The sequence below is a fragment of the Rhinolophus hipposideros genome (assembly GCF_964194185.1).
Source record: "Rhinolophus hipposideros genome assembly, chromosome: 22".
In the NCBI taxonomy this organism is placed as follows: Eukaryota; Metazoa; Chordata; class Mammalia; order Chiroptera; family Rhinolophidae; genus Rhinolophus; species Rhinolophus hipposideros.
This window is the reverse complement of record NC_138068.1, coordinates 8,196,747-8,218,130: the sequence shown is the minus strand read 5'-3', so window position 1 is coordinate 8,218,130 and position 21,384 is coordinate 8,196,747. Positions and strand designations below refer to the sequence as shown.

General features: G+C 45.7%; 1 protein-coding gene across 2 annotated transcripts; it reads right to left on the bottom strand.

Annotated features, from left to right (window-relative positions):
- Positions 1-5,523: 5,523 nt before the first annotated feature.
- Positions 5,524-21,172, bottom strand: SALL4 (spalt like transcription factor 4; the record flags this gene model as incomplete). Of its 2 annotated transcripts, none has more annotated exons than XM_081033647.1 (4): positions 5,524-7,554; positions 9,237-9,514; positions 10,352-12,685; positions 21,043-21,172. In XM_081033647.1, 4 exons carry the CDS (start codon positions 21,170-21,172, stop codon positions 7,135-7,137), a joined length of 3,162 nt encoding a protein of 1,053 aa, XP_080889773.1. In that variant the 3' UTR covers positions 5,524-7,134. The 2 variants fall into 2 exon arrangements, with proteins under 2 accessions (XP_080889773.1, XP_080889774.1); XM_081033648.1 differs by having other exon boundaries at positions 11,672-12,685.
- Between the last annotated feature and the right edge of the window lie 212 nt (positions 21,173-21,384).

Genomic DNA, 21,384 nt, shown 5'->3' with positions numbered 1-21,384 from the left:
TGTAGAACCAGAGACAACTTACAAACTGCTGGGCCTGTTTCCTCAACTGTAAAAGGGATCCATTGGATTGTTGGGCAGATTAAATGAGTTCATCGTGTACATAAAGCAATTAGAAGAGTGCCTCCACAGAGACAGCACTCTGTAAGGGTTATTATTACAGGGTTGTTATAAGAATTCAGTGCAGTAATGGGAACACAGAAAGCACTTAGTAGAATGTATCTTGCATGGTAAATACTCATCAAAGGTTAGCCATTGCAATTCCTCCTCCTACCACTAAGAATATTATTTTACCTGAATTAAAGAATGAACACCATAGTATCATCAGATGTCGCTGGACAAAAAGATTCTAGGTAGGTTTATTAAATATAATTTAATAATTTGATTATATTTTTTAATAATTCACTTACAGAAAACGAGCAAATAGTAAAGCGCTGTATATATCCGCCCCATATCCACTCCCCACCCCAAATTCAGCAGTTTCCTTTATTATTAATATTTTGCATTGGTGTGGTACATCCAGCTGAATCTTGAAATTTTCCTTTTGTTTTGTCTACACAGAGGGTCCCAAAAAAATTTATACACATTTTCAGAAAGGAAAACTGTATTAAAATTGTAATATTCAATATATACTGATAACAAAAGATGAATACAAGTCATGTTTGACTTCTGCAGTTACGAGAGGTGCTCAGAGTAGTTCCCATCAGCGTCCAGACACTTCTGATTACGGGGAACTACTGCTTGAACAATACTGACCAAAGTGTCCACTTGTATACATTTTTGGGGGCACCCCTGGTATTTTCTACTTCTTTTCTAGTGAACATGTATCACTTTTACAATGTTTTTCTTTAAATAAATACATTTTTTAAAGACCAGAGAGCCCCCTCTTAATCTCCAAAAGTAATAACATTTTCTTATAAAAAGAGAGGGGTAATTTTTATTGACTTTGCATTTTCCAAATTTTCTTCAGTGCACTTTTATAATGGTGGGAGCAGACACTTTTTAAAAGACTCCTTACCAGCAAGGCAGTCCCCCTGGAAGAGAGGCACTTACAGGCTTTTATCTCATCTTGAGAGATATCCAGATGCTTGAGTGAGTTAGGATCAGCAGTAGGGTCCAGGAGAGGAGCCGAGCGGAGGCAGTGAGGGGATGAAGGCAGAGTGGGTCGTTGGCAGGACAATTTACTCAGGACCTTTAGGGAGGTCAATGAAAATAATTTCTCCCATCAGGATGGCCTGAAAGCCATCAGAGTAGTAAGCAAGCATTGGGGAAAAACAAAAACAAATGAAGTAAATAGAAGGGGAAAGAAAAGCTTCTTCAATCCCATGTGTACCTATAGCTTCCCACCAGATACAGGTCATTTGCTTCACTGCTTTTAAAGACCCCCCTAGTTATCCCATCAGGATAAAATAAACCTTTGCATCCTTTGCTTCCTGCCTAGAACACTAGGATTCCTTTCCATTTCCTTTTTCTTTGCTTACAACAATAAGTTTACAAAAGGTTGGAGGGTGGAAATGATAGGGAGAACAGAAGGGAAGAAATGCAAGTTATTTGGGAAGTTGTTCTTCTCCCAGGGTCACTTCCAAACATCCCTTGGACTTTTAAACAGAGCTTGAAGCTTTCTTTGAACACCGTTGGCAAGGTCTTATCTCAATTGTGAAGCCCGCTTTTGAGAGGTAAATTTACTTCCTGGTCTCATGTTAGCCTAGTTTAACTAATGCTCGTTTTTTTGTTTGATTTTTTTTTTTTTTTTTTTTTTTGTATTTAGAAATAGTTGGAAATGGTTACAGCAAAGGGATGAGGACCTGGGCTTTTTGTTGTTGTTTCTTTTCAGGCAAAAGTCTGAATTTTCATGGGTACCAAGAACATAAATCCCTAGACAACAGCCAGACTTGACCAAAAGTAATTGCTTCTTTGGGCTTTTTAGGACTTTGACAGCTTTCAAAGCCAACCCATTTTTTTTGAACAGAAATGAGCATTCATACTCATTGCGATTATTTCACAATGTATACAAATCATTACATTGTACCCCTAAAACTAGTGACTTATATGTCAAATATACCTCAGCTTAAAAAAAATACAAATTCTACCTAATCATAATTCCCATTTGGGTTCATGCCACTTGAACAGTGAGTATACGGTAAAATGTACTTTAACTTTATATTCAAACATTTCCCAGCTTTTCTTAGGTAATTCACTTTTAAATTTATACTTACTCCCTTGCTCTCAGTTCAAGCTTCATTCATTTTTGGATACTTTGGAAAGATAAATAACGGACATAGTCTCTGCCATTCATGAGTAATGTACTGCCTACAACTTAAAATAAAATAGGTGGCCAGAGATATATTTGTTATGTATAAGTAATAATAGTAAATTAAAAAACAAACAAAAAGACATAGGCATTTCTTATTTAAGTGCTTAATTACTTTGTTTGGAAACAAGAGAACAGAACTAGGGGAATTTATGATAGCACCAAGGATAATTACTCCATAAGAAACATCCTTTCTCCACTGGAAAAAAGGCCCCTTTTAAATGGATACATAATGGGTACAGAATCCATAAAAATAAATCAGTGATGCCAAGAAGCAAGAAAAGGTGTAAATTAGCTGCTATAGTGTTTCTGACCTTAATCACTATAAGATCAGAAACACGGGTTCACCCAAATACATCTCTTTGATGGGCCCAAAATAGGCTTCCCCAACACCCAGGAAGGGACTGGAACCAGCAGGTTTCTCTCATTTTGTAACTTCCGCCCACCTGCATCTGAATATCCTGGGGTGTTTGTCCGTGGCAGTGATGGAAAAAATGTACCTGAAGGAATCAATGAAACATGGGAGCCCCTGCTGAAATACTCTGCTGCTTATGTGAACTTATTTGAAGACACATAAAAATTACCCCTACTAGCCTTTTAATTTTTGTGTAGTTTTATAATTTTAAAGCAATCAATCAGGGAATGATGAAATATGCTATTGCCTACATGCTCCCCTAGTTTATGAGCTGCAACGAAAAATGAATGTTATCTTCAAGATAAAGGAACTGCCCACCACTGGAAGCCTCCTGACCCAGCTGACGTCCTCCATTGGTCTCCATGGATTGAACCTAGAGAATCCACCGGATCCAGAGTTGGGACCAATTCTGCCTAACCATGCAGGACATTGTTGATTTTCTGAGCCAAAGTGATGGCTACCCTATTTGAATGCTTCCTATGGCCCAAATTGTGTTTTCATGCTCTTGTCTAATTGCACCATAATGCTATGAATCCAACATGCGTTTTGCAGATGAGGTGATGTGAAGTTCCTTAAATCATCTTGCCCTAGGGCATCCAGCCAAAGTGCTGACCTGGGACTTCTTTCCCAAATAAAGGACCACTTATCTCATCATGACCCCATCCTTTACCAATATGAAATGTTCCTGTAGGATCTCCTTATTAATTTCTTGTTTCTGTACTTCCTCTATACCAGGGGTGTCAAAACTGTGGCCTGCAGGCCAACTGTGGTCTGCAATCCATTGTTAATTGGCCCGCAGCAAATTCCAAACGTACATTTAGTTTACTTAAATAAACCAGGTGAGGCAATACACCTCGAGTGAGTGGCCCGGCTGTTTGTGTATTTTACCGCATATGGCCCGTGGTGAAAACCGTTGAAGAAAGTTTGGACACCCCTGCTCTATACGTGGACACGCGTTAACTTTCCTGTCTGGGCTCAAGCCATCTGCTGAGTTGTAAACAGGTCATGTTTGCCGTGGGAGCTGCCTTTGAAACTCTATTGAAAAGCTTCCTGCTAACATGCAGATACTTCAGTACTTTCCTTGTTATGGTTTAGCTACACGGTCACCTGAGTGAACCTGGCACTGTCAGACATAACTGAACGAACAGCCTTCCCCATATGCCAATCCCACTCGCAACGGCTCTTAGGGTAAGTTGTGCCCACCCAAGGTGCAACTTTTCCGCCTGGAGGGGGCCCTCTATCCAAATGCTTCTACACCATGCAAACAATTTCTTTCCCAGAACACTTATTTTTAAACGGGTTCTGGGGGTGCCGAGTGAAGGCAGAGGGCCAACGGGTCAAGGTGGAAGTTTATTCGTCATCCCCTCCAGTTGTACTGAGACATAACTGACATATAACTGGCTGTTTATTCTAAAGTCAAGACGTTGAGATTCCCTTAAATCACCTATCAGAAGCAGAGTTCTGAAGACACGGAATGTACAGAGGAAGACGCAGGAAGGCAGGCAGGTCTCATGTTAAAAGGGTAAGTTCTGGAGCAGCTGTATTGCTGAACTTCTGGGCTCCATCAGTTCAGATGTTGCACTGTGATGATGGTGTGCTCCCATCACAACCTACTCTTCCAGAAGGAGCTTCCAAGATTAGGGCTGAGAAGACACACTTGTGGACACACATACAAACACACATAGGAACATTCATCATCTTTGTCCTAGCAATTCCTCAAGTAGGAACTTCACCTTAGTTCAAGTGCAAGAAAAACTATGCCACAAAGATGATCAAAATTACTAACAGTTTGAGGGAAACAGGAATACTGTAGCAATAGCTAAGTGAACATCTTTGTATTATTGCAGATTCTTAAAAAGGATTAGCCAGAAAACGGGTATTACCTTGGAAAGATGTCTAACATATGTTGGAAAGGGGGAAACATATAGTATAATTTTCTTAAGTAAAATAATTTTCATACATTCGAACCTTTGGTTCTTCCATTTCACCTATCTAAAGGATTGGGTTAGTCAGTGGAGTGGCTGCTTCGCCCTAAATTTAGATGAGTCGAGGCCAAAGGACAGACAGATCTTTGGGGGTGGGGAGGTGAGGGTAGGGGTGACGACTTCCATTTGCAAAGGAAACTGACATGCAGAGCCCACAGCCAGTTAAAGGTCATCAGAACACAACTTCCAGCCCTTCCCTGGAGGTCAAGAGAAAACACTCCAGGACGCTATGGAGTCCACATCCATGCAGGTTGTCCTGGGACCTGATGCTGGTTTTGCCATTGGGTTCACAAAGGCAAACAGAACCGTGGGCAAGAGGGTCCAGACATGAACCTGGTCTTCTGCTTCCTTGTCTTTCCCCAGTGAGCACTTTTCCCACTACTATTTCTAAGAACTTTCCCTTGCAATCAAATGCCACCTCCCATGTGCCTCTCAGCCCTTTCCCTTCTAAGCAATCCACTAAGGATGAGATGGTTAAAAAACTGTGTCTCTCTGCTTAGTGGCGTGTGTCAGGTTAGGATGGGCTGAGATGTAGGGTAGTTAGGGCATAAATCCTCTAGGGTCCCAAGAAAACACAAGCCCACGTTTTCTAGAATGAGATTACTCGAACAAAACTTTTATGTGTTAAACAGGAAAGATACCAAGTGGCAAGTAGCTGTTTGTGTGCTTGAAACATGGGTCCAGCATGGATGCGACCAGATGGGCATCTTCATTCTAGGACCTGGGAGCGGGGCTGCGGGGAGTTGCATGAGACACCAAATAAGGATTCAAATTTAGAGCAGAAACTACCAGAAAAACATACATACACGCCTGGTGGGGGGAAAAATATCCAAAATTTATTCTCCAACAGTCAGCATCAGCAGGTAAAACTACAGGGATCTTTCCATAGATCATACATTCACAAGGCGTTATTACCATAACAGTGAGAAAGCCTCCGGTGTGTTCTCTGTAACAATATCCACTTCACAGTGTAAACAGGTACTATTATTGTGTTCACCTTACAATTCCAGAAGGAAAGGCACAACTTGGCAAAAAAAAAAAAAAAAAATCTGGGGAACCTAAAGTCAGGTGCAATAATTAATTCAGAGACAAACTTTTGATAAGTCTTGATCTACATTTCCACACTGAGGGGGAAAAGACTTCTCCATCCAAAGAGGAGTGGTCTTTCGTTCTCCTTCCTCGTTAAACCGTTAAAGCAACGTTTCATCGTTTGCTTAATATTACATATACAAAAAGGGGTTTAAAAAAAAATCACATAATCATCTTGAAGATCCAGCTGCTCCCACCAATACATCAACTCTTAGGTTTAAGACGGGGCCTGGGAACACTTCAGGGGTCATCAAATAAGAAAGACTAAGGCTACAAAAATAAAAAAGAAATGAGGTAGATAAATTAAAGCTTTCATACCCAGGACGTGCCTGTTCCAACTTTGTAGCCTTCATGCAATACTCGGGGGGTGTGGGGGGGGGGGGATCTTCCTAGTTTCTTGGCCTAAGTCACATGAAGGACATTTTTTTTAAATTTAGTATGTGAACCTATAATAAGAAACGCCCTTCCATGAGTTTCTTTAAGAATGAAAACCCAGTTCTTCAATCGAATAGGCACTGGCAAACTAAATTAAGTCACCTGAGGTTCCCTGCTCAGGTGTCCACCTCTCCTGGCATTCAGGTAGAAGGTGGCATCTGGAAAGCATAGGGAGTATATTGGCACTGAGGGCTCCACCTGAACTGTATTTAAATAAGCAGCAACACACATTGACTCCCTAAGGACTAAAATCAGTCCATCTGAGGGCATCCTACTTAAGGTTCCAAGGTTGAAGGAACTGTCATTCTACAACCTTAGGTTTTTTTTGGGGGGGGAAAGTACATTCAAAAAAGAAAAATAAAAGATGGGTGCAGGGTTTGGGGGCACACAAAGCAGGCCCCTAAAGACAACAGACCTTGTCCATTTACCCACAATCACCAGGGAAGTGTACACTACCGCATCCCCCACAAGGCTAAGCAGCTGTCCTTTCCATTGTGGGTCAATAAGTTCCAACTTGAAATAGGTTAACAGTCTTTGGAAATAGTTACTCCAGCATGTACAAGTTTTATGTCTAGTTTGTCGCAAGTAACAAAGCTACTTTGCAAGACCCGCTTCTTTCCAAAATTAAAAAAAAAAAAAATGCTAGTCTGTATGTTTTAGTATGAATTTTGTTTGTTCTTTCGTTTTTGTTTTTTTTGCAAAGCAGCATAGCAACATTGTGATTGTAGGACTTGCCTGAGGTTGTGGTCACAACTGTAAACATCATTTGCACATCAGTTAAAAAAAAACAACAACAAAAAAAACCAAACAGGAGATGGGTTCTTTAAAAACAAACAAAAAAAGGTCCAGTTCTAGAGGTCACTGCATTTCTCCATCCGCATGGGCTCTCTTACTCCCTTAGCTTAGCTGACCGCAATCTTGTTCTCTTCCAGGAAGTGAGGAAACTGGTGTTTGGGAACGCTGTCGGCAGCCCCTGGTTTTTCCACGTCGGCACTGAGAGCGGACTGGGAGCCATCCATCTTGGAGACAGTGGTATTATTCACAACGGAGCTGGCCCCCAGCGACACTGGGAGAGTAGGAATGCCTCCGCTCTGGATGACTGATATCTCGTTGGTCTTCATGGCCAGGCCACCGTTGAGCATGGTGGTGTACTGGTTCCACATGGCAGGGTCCACATTCACTGAAGGGGCCATGATTTCCTTGGGAAACATCTCGGGGACCCTCTTTCCATCTGTTCCTAAAAGAGCCATGGTGTTCTCGATGGCCAGCTTCCTCCCTCGGCGTGCGGAGCTATTGTTGGCCCCGTGCGTCATATAATGGACCTATGGGAAGAGGGACAGAAAGGTTTCCACCCAAACAGAGATTTGACTGTGTGTTGGCAAGCCACAGTCAGCCTGCATGTGGGTTTGGTTCTACCCAGACAGTATTTTAACATAGTTTATATTTAAAAATGAGACTCCATATGTTTAAAAAAAAAAAAAATCCAAGTATCTGGTCTCTTGGGGGAGGAAAAAAAAAAAAATCAGATGATCTTACTACCTACTGCTTCTTCAGCCCCTGGCCTCCTTTCTGCAATTATTTTTTCCAGTCTGGCTTTTGACTTTTCAAATCCCTTTCAGCTTCTTCAAAGAGTTGAAGAATGTGGTAGGTACTGGGTTTCTCAGGCCTTCTCATTTCATCTTCACTGACATCCTTAGAAGTTAATAGTTATTATCTCATCAGGCTCAGAAGTGACTTCCTCTTAAATCATTATAACAAGCTATTAAGATGTTCCGGGCATAATTTTGAAACACTTTACTATGTAACTCATTTACTCTCCAGGACAACCGGAAGTCGTCATTACCATGACCCCCATGCCTGGGGAACCGAGGCCCGGGGCACCACGTGGACAGCAAGAGCAGCTCCAGACCTTTCCTGGGTTGATCCCAGGGTCTGTGAACTAATTTAAGCTTTATTTCTGGAAGTCGGTATTAGAGATGAAGTTACTTCATGTTCCTCCTCTGGCAGTTTTGGCAACTAGACTAAAAAGAATATAGGTTGTTTTTTGTCATAAGAAGTACTTTTAATTTTTAACATGACTACAGTCTTCTAGGTCAACTTTAAGATGAAGTTTCAACCTTGATTCTAACTACCAAGAATTCAACAAGTAAGTGTTCTACTCACTGGAGACGGAGCGAGGTGTCCATAGAGTAACACCTGGCACACACAGGAGGCAGGGCCAAGATGAAAACCAATTCCTACCCTCTGCTCTTACGCAGGCCCCTTTCAGTCCTTACAAGGGAGGGTCTCCTCTTCGTCTCCCCCCCGCCCCATTAAATCTTAGTGGAACCAATTTATCAAACAATAGGCCATTCTTAGGAAGGACCCAGCTGCTCGGTTTTAAAAGCTAGGCTGATAACCTGGAGACCTTTTCCTTTTTAACTCCAGTGGTACTGTACTACATGTTATGTTTAACTCATGGTATTTATTTCAACCTAGCTGGCTAGGAAAACAAAACCAACATACAGTACAGAGTGGCCATCAAGCCTGGCAGCTATAAAATCCACAAATGATTTATCGATACTACATTACAACACATGACCAATACCATCTATGTTTGCAGACTGGATTTCCTGCACCTAACTAAACGGTGATTGAAGGACAGTACGATCTGCCTGAGTATTGGAGGGACAAGGACCCATGCCAAACTTTATACTAAGAGACAGGATCACAAGAGACCACGGCTCCTGTTCCTAGACGGCATCACTTGTAAAATACATCATTATTTTATGTGCAACTAAGATTAGGGAGTTGAAAATCTTACAGATACCGCCTGCAAGAAGCATCCCAATTTTAGAGATGTTGTGATGTGAGAAAATACACTGCTACAAAAGAATACGGCAGGAGCCAGTTTTGAGAGAACATCCCATTTGCTCTTAATGGAGGCTGGATGGTGAATGGATGACCCCGACATGCTGCACAATACCTAGTCCCCATTCCCTGCTGACCCCCTGAAGAAACTCACCTTCAAGTTGCCTTTGGTGGTGAAAGCTCGCCCGCATATGTTACACACGAAAGGCTTCTCGCCGGTGTGAGTCCGCTCGTGAATCTGAAGAGCGCTCGCAGATGAGAAGTTCTTCCCGCACCGTGTGCAGCCATGTTGCTTGGCCTGTCGGCGTGGCTGGGCCGCTAACAAAGGTGTCATGCCTGGGGACATGGTGGCAGGTCCAAACGCACCGGGAACTTCAACTTTGACATAGGTTGGTTGGGCGCGGACAAACGCTGATGGTAGGCTGCTCCGACCTAGGATAGAGAAAAAAAAATCCTGAACCTTTATCATCCCCCACTCATTCACTCTTCAAACCAAAAGAAAAAAAACCAGCCTTGAAAACAAGTGCCCACTGTTTGAGAGCCTGGAAAAGGCTTTCAAGGAAATTTATACCACACAAGCAGCTTTCCTTTTGACTTGTTTACCTGAGGAGAGAATAATGACACTTAGGGAATAAACACTTAGGGAAATTGACCATTTTGGTGTAAAGGTATGGGCAACACGTAAACACACGGATCCAAGTTCAAGTTCCTACATAAAGAGTTACTTTTAAAGTAATGCCCAGACACCATCCTCAGATTCTACGATGCAGCTGTTGCCCCATTTTACCATTAATGACATCAACAGGCACCCCACAGTTTATATGTGCATTTCAAGTGGGTTAGATTCTTTTTTACCCCTCAAGAGTTATTCATTTGTTTACCTCGCATTAGGGAATGGGACCTCAGAATCAAGCAAGTTTGGTGTATCTCAATGGCTAAAAACCAGTGCCCACTTGCTCAAAATTCTATTAAGACTACCCATATGTCCCCATAGGGCTCACACACAAAAATTTAAAAAAAAAAAAAAAATCAATAAAAAAAGTACACTGTCCATAGCCAGTATGTGTTACTGTCATAAATAAAGGCATGTCACTACTAGGATAGAGGAAGTTGTTATTCCCCTCTACCCATAAGTACAGAAAGGCTAAATGCCCTACAGAGGAGCTGCTTCACATATATCATACTCTCCGTTTGTCAAGTTCAACCCAGGTTCCTTTTGGATGACCTCGTGCCCAAAATGGACATAAGTTAAATCCAAAGCTCTATCACCTTCCATCTCAGTGCGGCTGTTCTCCGAGCCGTCTGCTTTGCCGCCACCATCAGGAGACTTGGACTTGATACTTTCTGCTTGGCTATTGGCCGGGGAGAGTGCCTGGAAGGACGTGGTCTCCAGGACGTCTGGACTTCGGCTCTGATACTCCTGGTCTCCCATCACTGAGGAAGATGAGTCGTTGGTCAAGCCATCACTCTCCACCGAACCATTTTCTCTGCTGGTCTGCCTCTGCAGGACAAGAGGAGCAGGGCCCACCTTCCCCGGGACGTCTAGAGGAGCCATCATGGCAAACCCTAGAGTGGGTGATGCGGAGTGGACGCTGGAAAGAGGCATGGGGACCTTCAAGGAGCTGCTGGGGGCATCCTGGGAACCGACTTCATCTACATCAATGCTTTCGATGACATCGTCGTGACAAATGGCACTTGTGCTGCCACTCTCACCGACCATCACTGGCTCGGGACCCGTAAAGTCACAGGGATTATCCGGCAGGGGGGTGTTGGGAATCTGACCCCCCATGTGCATCCGAATATGCTGCTGCAACATGACCGCGTTGGTGAACTTCTTCTGGCAGATGGGGCACGAATGCTGCGTCTTTATGGACGTGTTGGTTCGGTGAACCCCGAAATGGGTCTTCAGGTTGCCTTTGGTGGAGAAGGCTCGGTCACAGATCTTACACCGGAATGGCCTCTCCCCAGTGTGGGTGCGGTAATGCATTTTGAGGGAGCTCTGGCAGCTTAAGACACGGTGGCAAATGAGACATTCGTTGGGGTCGGTGGTGGCCTTGTCAATGTTCTCCACCAACTGCTGCAACTTCAGGGTCTCTGACCCTGGCTCGGGTGTCCCTCTCCCTTGGAAGCCACCAACCCTTGGGGAATTATGGTTTGGCCCCACCCCAGAGAGTACGGATCCATCCTCACTTTCTGGAGAAGGCCCAGGCTGCAGGTCGCTGGGCAGTGGGCCACCCATGAGTTCCTTGGGGTTAGTCCCTGAAGAGAGATTCTGAGGTAGCCCTACATGGGGGGTCCCTGTTACCAGGACAGGTTTGCTGTCTAACGAGAGACTCGCTTCATCTATGGGGACAGGTACAGAGAGTGCATAGGGAATGCCATTGCCTGCCGCCATTTTGTCGTGGAACTCGGCAAACAGCTGGGGGTTTGCCTTCACCTGGGGATGTCGATGAAAGTGCACCTTGAGGTTGCCCTTGGTGGTGAACCGGTGGCCACAGACAGAGCACACGAAGGGTCTCTCTCCAGTGTGGGAGCGGAGGTGGATCTGCAAGGAGCTATCAGTCCCAAAAACCTTGCTACAGTACTTACACTTGTGCCTGTAGAGGGCGGCCTCGTCTTTGGGTTTCACATCCACCGGGGAGACGTTGGGTGGCTTCCCTTTCCCTTTCTTGGATGGGTCTATCGCCACCGTGGAGAAAGGGCTCTGGAAGAGCACGGAGCCCGGGGCCTGAGGTAGCAGAGCACCCGGGAGGCGGCTGGGAAGCCCCCTGGACCCATCGGGCCTCAGGGCGAAGGACACCAGCCCTGGGGAGACAGAGCTGGTGGCAGGAGGGATGTTTGCATGAGGTAGCTTGGCTTGTTTCAAGGCATCCAGAGACAGCCCTTGGCTCCCAGCAGCTTTCTGGCTGAGCAAAGCCACGGCCGCAGAAACCTGCTGGGACATGTGGCTGCCTAATGTCTTCAGGGTGTCAGCTCCCGCCACGCCGGAGTGGAGGGCGTGGGAGGCCCACATGTTCACCTGAATTCGAATCTGCTCGGTGAGCTGGATCTGCTGTAGCTGCTGCTGCTGCAGACACAGGATCTGCTCCAGGACCCACGGGATGCTGTTGGCACCAGGCAACGGGGCTGGCAACGCGTCCGCGCTCCGCTGATTCACCGCCACCTTGGTGCCCCGTAGTGCTTGGAGAGTGACGTTAGTAGTGGCCATTTTGCCTTTGGGTAAATAGCTTAAGTCCTGGGGTGTGGGCGGCAGGGCCGTCTCCGTCTTCAAGTACAGAACAGACTCCGCCGCTGGCTTCTCCTTCATGTCCCCTGAGCTGCCGGCCTCCTCCCTGTGACTGTCCTTACTGCTTGGACTATGTGGCTGGTGGCTCAGCACAGCCCCGGAGAAGTCATCTGCAGGCACCGGCCCCTCACTGTCGTTCATGATGAGGACGGGTGGATTTTTAGTGCAATTTTTCTTGTGTTCTAAGAACTCAGAGAAGCTGAAGAACTCCGCACAGCATTTCTCGCAGACGTGAGTCTCCTCCCGACGAGGCCTCTTTACCATCGCTCGGTCCCCATTCATGTCCTCACCAGTGCCTGGGTGGTTCATTGGAGCACCTGTGACAAGAAAGCAAAAGCTTAAGCACTCTGCCCAAGAAAGGATGGAGGGGCAGTGTCTCAGGAAGAACCACAACTACTCACAGTCTTTGGGATCGGTGTGCAGCAGGCAGAATGAAGATGGTGTAAAGGAACTAGGCATCCAAACGGTCTGGATGGATTAGCCACTTGTGTAGTGTGGGTCAACTAATATTCCCCCTCCCAATATGGCTAAATACTAACCCAGTGCCTGTGCATGGGACCTTATCTGGAACAGGACCTTTGCAAATACAACTAGGGTGGGACCCAAACCCAATGCCTGGTGTCCTTAAAACGAAAGGGAGATTTGAGACAGAGAATGAGGCCATGTGAAGGAGTAAGGTGGCTATAAACGAAGGACTGCTGGCGTAAGGAAGGTAGGAACCAACAAGGCAGGAAGAAGGCAGGGAACCGATTGTCCCTCAGAACCTCCAGAAGGAACCAATCCTGGTGACACCTTGACTTTGTACTACCAGCCTTCAAAAGCAGCGAGAGGATGAATTTCTATTGTTTTTAAGCCAGCCAAAGAGGAAGTTTTACAGAAACGTGTACAGCAGCAAAAAATTAAGTCTTGGTTCACCCACAGTGCAAAACTATGGACAATTTCTGTATGCCCTGACGTGAACAGAAGTTAGGTGAAACAGGCTGCAGAATAGTACCTAAAATGTACTGTTTTTGTTTAAAACAGAACCTGTTTGAAATGTACAAATGGGAGTGGGGGGCCAGGAAGGATCCGCCATCACTCTTAAATAAATGACTACTTTTTAAAGCAAAATTAACATATTTTGCCCTATTTCTTCTTGGGTGATTCCAATTCCTAAAACCATGGTGTTTTTTTTTTTGACTGAAAAGTCCAGGGAGAGTTTGAGGACCGGTTGACTTTGAAACAAAATGTCTTTCTCTCAAGAAGATCAACAGATTTGATCTTTCCACCTCTTCTATTTCTAAAGTGGTTCTTTCACATTTACACAGCTTGGCCTTAGTAAATTGACTTAATCTTTACCAGTTTCAGATCAGGTAATAAATAGGGCATTTTTGCAAAGGTCTGGGCTGCCAGGGTCAAGAAAACCAGTTAGGGCCAATCCAATGCTCACCTGTCAGTAACCAATTTCATGTGGTGGGCTTAAGCCTCAGAATTCCTGTTCAACATGCATAACTGTGACAACCTCGTATGGTAGATGTCTGGGCTAAGCGCTTGCGTGCCTACCATGTACCTGGCACCCATCCTAGGATCTCAGGAAACGTGTAGAAACTCTTAGTATTCAGTGACCTTCAGTTTTTCCACCTCTTCTATTTCTAAAGGTTACACAGCTGGGCAACTACCATTAGGGCTACTGAGAGTAAAACAGTCATTGAATAACTAATTCATTTAACTATTTCTCACCTCCTACTGTGTGCAAGGCTGGAGCTAGAAATTCCGTGGCAAATAGGTAAGCCTCCTGTATTCTGACTAGGCGCCTCTAACTGCCCCATATATACATACTACATTTATTAAAACCCAGGCATGTAGCGGCCAGCACCTCCATTTGAATTCTACCTTTGTTCTTACACTTCCTATTATGTTTCTTCTGTTGAGACTGCAACTATCTTTCCTCTCACAGAAACCCCAGGGCAGGACAGGAAAGACTGGGGAATCAGGTCGGTAAGGAGGGGTGGGGGGAAGAGACTAGAACACCCTTTACACCTTTCTGGGAGGCCCAGGAGTCGTTAGGACATGATGTAGCCCTGTACTTCCAGGTAGAACTCAGCAACAGTCGCTATTTTCAAGAATCAAGATAATAATATTCATCAATTCCCAGAACTCATAGATAGCATCTATGGGTACACTTTCCCAGGACTTGAAATGCTGCGCTGGTGGCGGTGTTAAGTGGCATAAAATCTTTCTGGAAAAGCAATTCAGACAGTTATGTGTCAAGAACTTTAAAAAGTTGGTCTTGGGAGAGAAACACACTATTAGAAGGTGCACATAAATAGATACAACTTCTCCAGAGTACGACCTGGCAACGGCTTCTTTTGGTGCAGTTCTCCTTTGACCCAGCAATTCCCTTGTTAGAAATTTACTTTCTGTAATACAAGGATACATTTCTCATATTAACAGCAAAAATAAAAATGGATACACTTTGGTTTATCATTAAGGTTCCCATGGTTTAAATTAGGGTATAGAAAAAAGATTATGGGCAGCGGCTGGTTGTGGTTAGCTCAGTTGGTTAGAGCGCGTGGTGCTCTTAACAATAAGGTTGCCAGTTCAATCCCCACATGGGCCACTGTGAGCTGCTCCCTCCACAACTAGATTGAAACACCTACTTGACTTGGAGCTGATAGGTCCTGGAAAAACACACTTAAAATAAATAAAAATTAAAAAAAAAAAAGGAAAGAAAAAAAATGATCACTTTCTGGCCTACAAAAATAAAGTAGATTTACATTATGTGCTGCTCCATAAGACAACTGCCCAAGGTTTGTTTCAAGAGGAGGGAAAAAAGGGACGAGAACAGGATGTATACATAAGGTGCTCCCATTTATGTTGCAGATAAAATGTAACTATGTACATGGAAAACTTCTGAAATAAGAAAAACTGTGACTAGTCTCTAGCTATTGGAGAATGCGCCTGGGGGTTGGGGTGGAAGAGAAACTAAACTGTGTACACTTTTGTACTAAGGGGTTTCTTTTTAATTAGCATGTTTACACCCTCTGTCTTAGCCATTCTACTTCTGGAAATCTCCAGTAAAGCTCATGTAAAAATGCCCATTCCACTTTGTAAGGGTCCAAAGCCAAACTACCAACCTCCTCCAAATAACAAAACACACTTCAGACTCGTGGCACCTTGACTCATTCATCTTTGCAGCCACATGATCAAGTAAGTCTTTGTTCCCAACTTGAAGATTTGGAAACTGAGGCTCAGAAACAAGTAGCTCAAAGTAACATACTGATAACCAGAACAGAAGAGCAGGGATTGTATTCGGAAATATTATTTAAGAAGAACACTAAAATTAGTGACCTAATTTATCATTGTTTCTTCGAGAGCAAAGTTTCTCAAACATGTTTTCAATTCATTCCTCCTATGGAGGCTTTTAAAGCATTTTTTCCTAATCACTCCCCCTACCACCATGAAATTTTAATGCCACAAATATACTGTGTATCTGCTCATGCACTGTGGTCCTTGGGGAGGCCACAAGCTATGGTAACATCAATGTTTTTGTCTTCCCCCAAGAAATTTTCCACCCCCTGGGGGACAATATTCCCTCATTGAAAATGCAGGTTCTAAACCTGACATTCGCAAACTGGGGTCCATGAAATTAGGAAAACATTTTCTTTACTGTCACTGATCTGAACTAAAATTTAACATTTAATTACGAGTGTAGCAACATATCACAGTGGTATTCACAGAACCTGTGAGCTTGTCAATTAGAAAGCAGATTTTGTTTCGATGTTAATCTGTTGCATTACAGGAAATTCTAGGTTACCTGGATCTTCGGGTGTTCATAAAGCACGTGCCACTGTATCACAAACTTTTTCATTTTTGATAACTGTATCTCGATGCGATTTATTTTCTTGGTATCTCTTATGTATTTCATTTTACGCATGTAAGTACATTCTGTTGACAAGGGGTGTATGGCACAAAAAAGGTTAAGCTCCCCTGCTCTAGAAAGATCTAACAGTTCCCAGGAGTGATTTACAACCTGAATACCAGCTTGCCTTCACTGTATACACAGGCTTGCCTCTTCTGTAGCCTCGAAACCATACCAGCCACATCCCACTTGAGTCTTAAAACAGCAGGAGCTCTGTTTGCTTGTGCAGTAAAAAGTACTTCTACATCCAGACCACCATTGGCAAATACTGAAACTGTATTTGCCCAAGAGAGGACTCTCTTATGAACAATTGCTGGGTATGCTTAAGTGAACCCTTCCCAAAAGGATAAAGCAAAGTTCAGAGGGATGACACAGCAACTAGTTCTTCTACCCTCCCACCCCACCCCCACCCCGAATTTTAGGAATGTTATCTGCCAGCATCTAGTTATCCAATAAGTTGGAAGAATGCAGTAAACCCAGCAGGGGTCTTAGATTCAATCACTGCCAAATGGATAGAAAATACCCTTTCCATTGTATAGGAAGAAAAGCTCATCTACCAGAGGCCAATCAAATTCTGGGGATGAGAAATGCTTTAAAAAAAATTTATCTTGAGAAAAGCATTAGGACTCAAGTTTATCTCCCCCCCCCCATTCCTACATTACAAAGAACCACAATGAGATTATCTAAATTAAACAATTTCTACCCTCTCTCCATCCAAAGGGTAATTACCAAAAAAACAAAAGGAAACTGAACCAGTTAAAAGCAAGCACCTTTTTACCAGTTTAATTTTACACCTGGATCCCACAATCCAAGAAACACTTAAGTCACAAGTCTTTAACTTAATACACTGATGGCGAATTAGAGCAATAATTAAGTTTCTACTTAATGAGGAGCTAAAAAAAAAATTGTTCCAGTCTAGGATCAAAATTCTCCACTGAAAAGGGGAATAAAAAAAATACAAGAGTGAAAGAATTAAAGAAGGCTGTAGAGCTGAGGAGTGTGAGCTCTGTTATTTACATTATAGGGATGTGTCCCGTTTTGCCTCAACTGGATCTCATCTTTTAAGCAAATTTGTAAACTCCAAGCAGGCAGGAGCTTCTGTGGCCTCCTTCAGAGCCCCCAGAACAAAGCCTGACACAGACACTCAATTAATTTAAGAAAAAAAAAAAGGCGGTGACTAGAAGTGTAGCTCTTGTCTAGATGTAGAGGCTTTTAAAATTGTTCATATGCTTTTACAAAAATAATCAAAAGTACAATAGGTAAGTTAAGGGTGATGAAAACCCTCTTTTCCCCGCCAAGGGGAAAAAGGCCACAGTCCCAAATACAAACTGCCTTATTTTCCAGCTTGCTTCACAGGGACCTCTTCACCTAAAGCCTCCAAAGGCACATCTCAAAAAATTAAAAGGCAGGAGAGATCATCACTCAACCAGCCCCCTCAAAGGAACTGACAAAAATCCCGCCCCATAACCAATTCCTCCCAACACACAGCCCCTTGGTTTCAGAGGAAGGCGACAATCCAACAGGACAAGGGAACCACCAGGCTATAGCTTATTCTAAAATGAGTACAAATGAGAATTACAGATCATGTACTTAAGATCCCCTACCTGGTCTCTGGCATACAGTAGCTAGAGAAAACTGCAGAATTATCTCAATTGGCAGTTCAGCCCCATCTTGAGACAATACGTAAATAAAAAAAACAATGCTACTTTGAACAACGTAAATTACCGATCATGTTCCCATGACACAGTGAGGCCTCTTCTATAGTTGAAATTAAACAGGACACTGTATCCAGCAGAACCCGAAAGCTCAGAGACCCCAGCGGGTCTCAAGGTTACACCGCTGAAAGTCACACCACCACACTGGAAGGCACATCTCACTCTAAAATCTTACCCAAAATCTAACTTCATTCAAAAAGAGGATGTGCAAACTCAGTCTCCTGCCTCCCGAGACGGGTGCCCAACTCCCCACCGGTGAGGAAGCTAGCAGAGAGCTCTGCTTGAATGACCAACTATCTTGGCTTGTGCAATTTCTTTTTAAAGGAACAAAAGGGGCCCCTCTCCCTTTAGGAAACAGATCGAAACACAGAAAAGTCGGCCTGAAACATTAACTAATGCTATCAACAAATTCCCCTCTCCCTCAATTAAAATGGGAGCTCCCCGAGTGCCCTATTCTCAGAATCCTTACAGCCAATGTAGGTCATTTCAGTTAAGAAACTTGGGCTAGGCAGTTATTTGAAACTTGGGAACCTTAATCGTTGAAGGTTGTAATCCAGTTTAGCACAAAGGGCATTTGAAACTCTTTTGAGAAAATGCTAATTTTCCTCTAAGAGTCCCCTGACCACCTGCAGATTTTTCGATCTACTAACTGGTCACCAAACTTCCTTTTCCTCCCTCAAAAACTACATTCTTTACAAGTGTCTCAAATTGGCTTTGCAAAATTAAGACCGGCCCGATCTTAATTTAAAAAGAATTACACGTATTTCTCTACCTATCTATATCTATATACACACAAACAAACACAAGCTGCTCAAATTCGAAATGCAGCCATTAAAATGTACTGCTTGGGAAAACTACCTTCCGTCCCATGGTGGCAACTGGGGACTGCAAACACATTCTATGATGGAGGAATTCTTTCCAAGAATGCCAATGGCATATTATACCGAGCACAGCAGGGATCGCGAAAGCCACTGGTCGGAGTCCCCAGGGACGCCCATCCTTGGCCCAGCCCACCGTTCTCCATTCCCCTCCACAACCCGTCCCATCAGGTGTGAGCCGGTACCTGCCCGGGGACCCGCCTCTCAGCAAAGGGCGCGGCTCCACGCTGGGCCTCCAGGGGGCGCCCACGCTCAACGCCGCAGTCCGCTCCAACCCGAGCGATCAATAGCGAACCCCCCCTCCACCCCCAAATAGTGGAGGGAGCGCACTACCAGGCCTGAGACCCTAACCAGCTAGGGTTAACTGATTGCAAACTCCAGCCAGCATTAATTTAAGAAGCCCCCCACCTTCCCGTAACAAGCTCCCCATGAAGGTGCCAAATACCACCTAAAGTCCCACTTGTGTGCGCCCACCCAAAATGAAGGGGGAAGGGGAAGGGAGGTCAGAGCAGGACCAGGGGAGGGGTCAGAGCCAGGAGCTCGCCCCTCCCCTCGGGAGGAAGCGGGCAGGAGGAGGGTTAACCCTTTTGTTCCAGGTGGGCCAGGCGATGAAGACTCTCCACGCTCCCTCCACCCCACCCCCCAGGCACAAAGGGAGTCCACCCTCCTGGGTCCTCGGGTGTGCGCTGCCCTGACCATCAGACGTCCCGAAAACCCACAGCCCTCCTCCTCATCGGGCCGATCATCTCTTTAATTTGCCCTCGAAAAAGATTATTTGGGGGGAAGTAGGGATTTATATCAACCTATTATAAAATTGGGAAATGTATTAAAGCCCTCCAGGCAAAAAAGAACAGTAGTCAAAAAGCAGCGACCGTCTTCCCATCAGAGTTCTGTCCTGGAGTATATCTGGGGTGGCCGCACACCCCCTGGCCAACGGTTGAGAAATTAGAAAACAGGCGGGGAGGGGGGGGGAAAGCGACCAACGAAGGCCCAAGAGGTTAAAAGCGCCCCCTCCCCCCACGCGTACGCTAAACTTATCAGGCGACAATTTGGCGGGCCAGGACAGAGCGCAGATAGTGGGAAATCGACTCGCTCCGAAACCCTCCTCGGTGAAGTGAGTTGGAGGAGGGGAGTTCTCCCGGCCGAGAGGCCCGGGGTCCCGAGCTCCGCAGGACCGCCGAGACGCCGGCTGCGGAAGCGCGGGCCGGGTCAGCCCCGGGAGTTCGCCCTGGCCGCAATCGCCCAGCCCTGGCTCGACTTCTCCCCTCCGGCCCGAGGCGCGCTCGTGGAAAGCCGGGCGCCCCCGAAAAGTCATGCAAAACGCCAGGCCGTGCACCCCAGCGGGATGCAGTGCGTCTGCGACCCCGACCCCTGGGGGCCCGCACCCCGCCGGCTTGCCGCGGTTATTTTAGGAAGTCGGAAATCAAAGATGGCTGGAGGTCAGGCCCCGAAAGGTTAGGGCGAAGATCCGCAGGCAGCGTAGCCCGGGAAGAAAAAGAGATAACCAAAAAAGAAATTTTAAAAAAGGGAAATATTGGGCTCTTCTCCCCCACCTCTTCGGACCCTCCAATGCTCTCCGCAGCGCGGGTGGCCGGCACCCCAGATCCTGGGGGTGGGGAGAGGTCGCGCCCCCTCCACCCGCTTGGCCAGGGAGGGGCGCGAGCAACAGATCGCCCTCCCCGGGGGGGGGGTCTTCCACGGGTGCGCCGCTACTCCAACCTCCTAGAAAAGCCCCCAAGGGGTGAGAGGGAAAGGGTGGGGACCCCCGGGGTCTTTCTTTTAAAAGCGGCGCCAGGGAGGGAGGAGGGGAACCTAAGTTACAAGTGGGGGGGGGAGATTACCAGTGAGGGGATTGGAACCAATTAAGGGCAGAGGACAAGGAGAAGGGAACCTTTCAGGGAAGAGAGGGACAGAGAGGGTGGGGGTCAACTTTACAATAAGAAGGGAGAGACCTGGGGGTGCAACTTACACAAGTGAGGGGAAGCGATAAAAATGTAAAATTAACAAGGGCGGCGGGGGCGGGGAATGAAGCTGCCTCTCTCCTCTGCAACTGAGCCCCCAGATCTCGGTTCCAGAATCTGCACTGGAAGCTGCGAGCTCCCCGAAGCCCGCGCCTTCGAGGGTCCCGCGAACACGCCGGAAACTGCGCGCCGCGGCTGTGCGCCCCCAGCCCCACTCACCCGGTTCCCCCGCCGTGGGCGCCGCCGGGGCCGCATCTGCAAACTCTGGGGCCGGCTGCTGCGGCGGCTGCTCGCCCCGGTCCTCCTCCGAGTTGATGTGTTGGGGTTTCGCCTGCTTGCGCCTCGACATGGTGCGAGCATCGGGGCGCCGGGAGAGCTGCGGTAATTTGCCCACTCCGCCACAAATTCCTGGAGTTGGGAAATTTACCCCCCTTCGGCCGGAACGCGCATGTCCCAGTAATTATTATTATCAATAATGCATTGCGATTTATCATGAGCCCTGACAGCTGATTGGCCTGGGTCCAAGACCTCAGAGATCATTTAAATAAGCCCTCATTGATC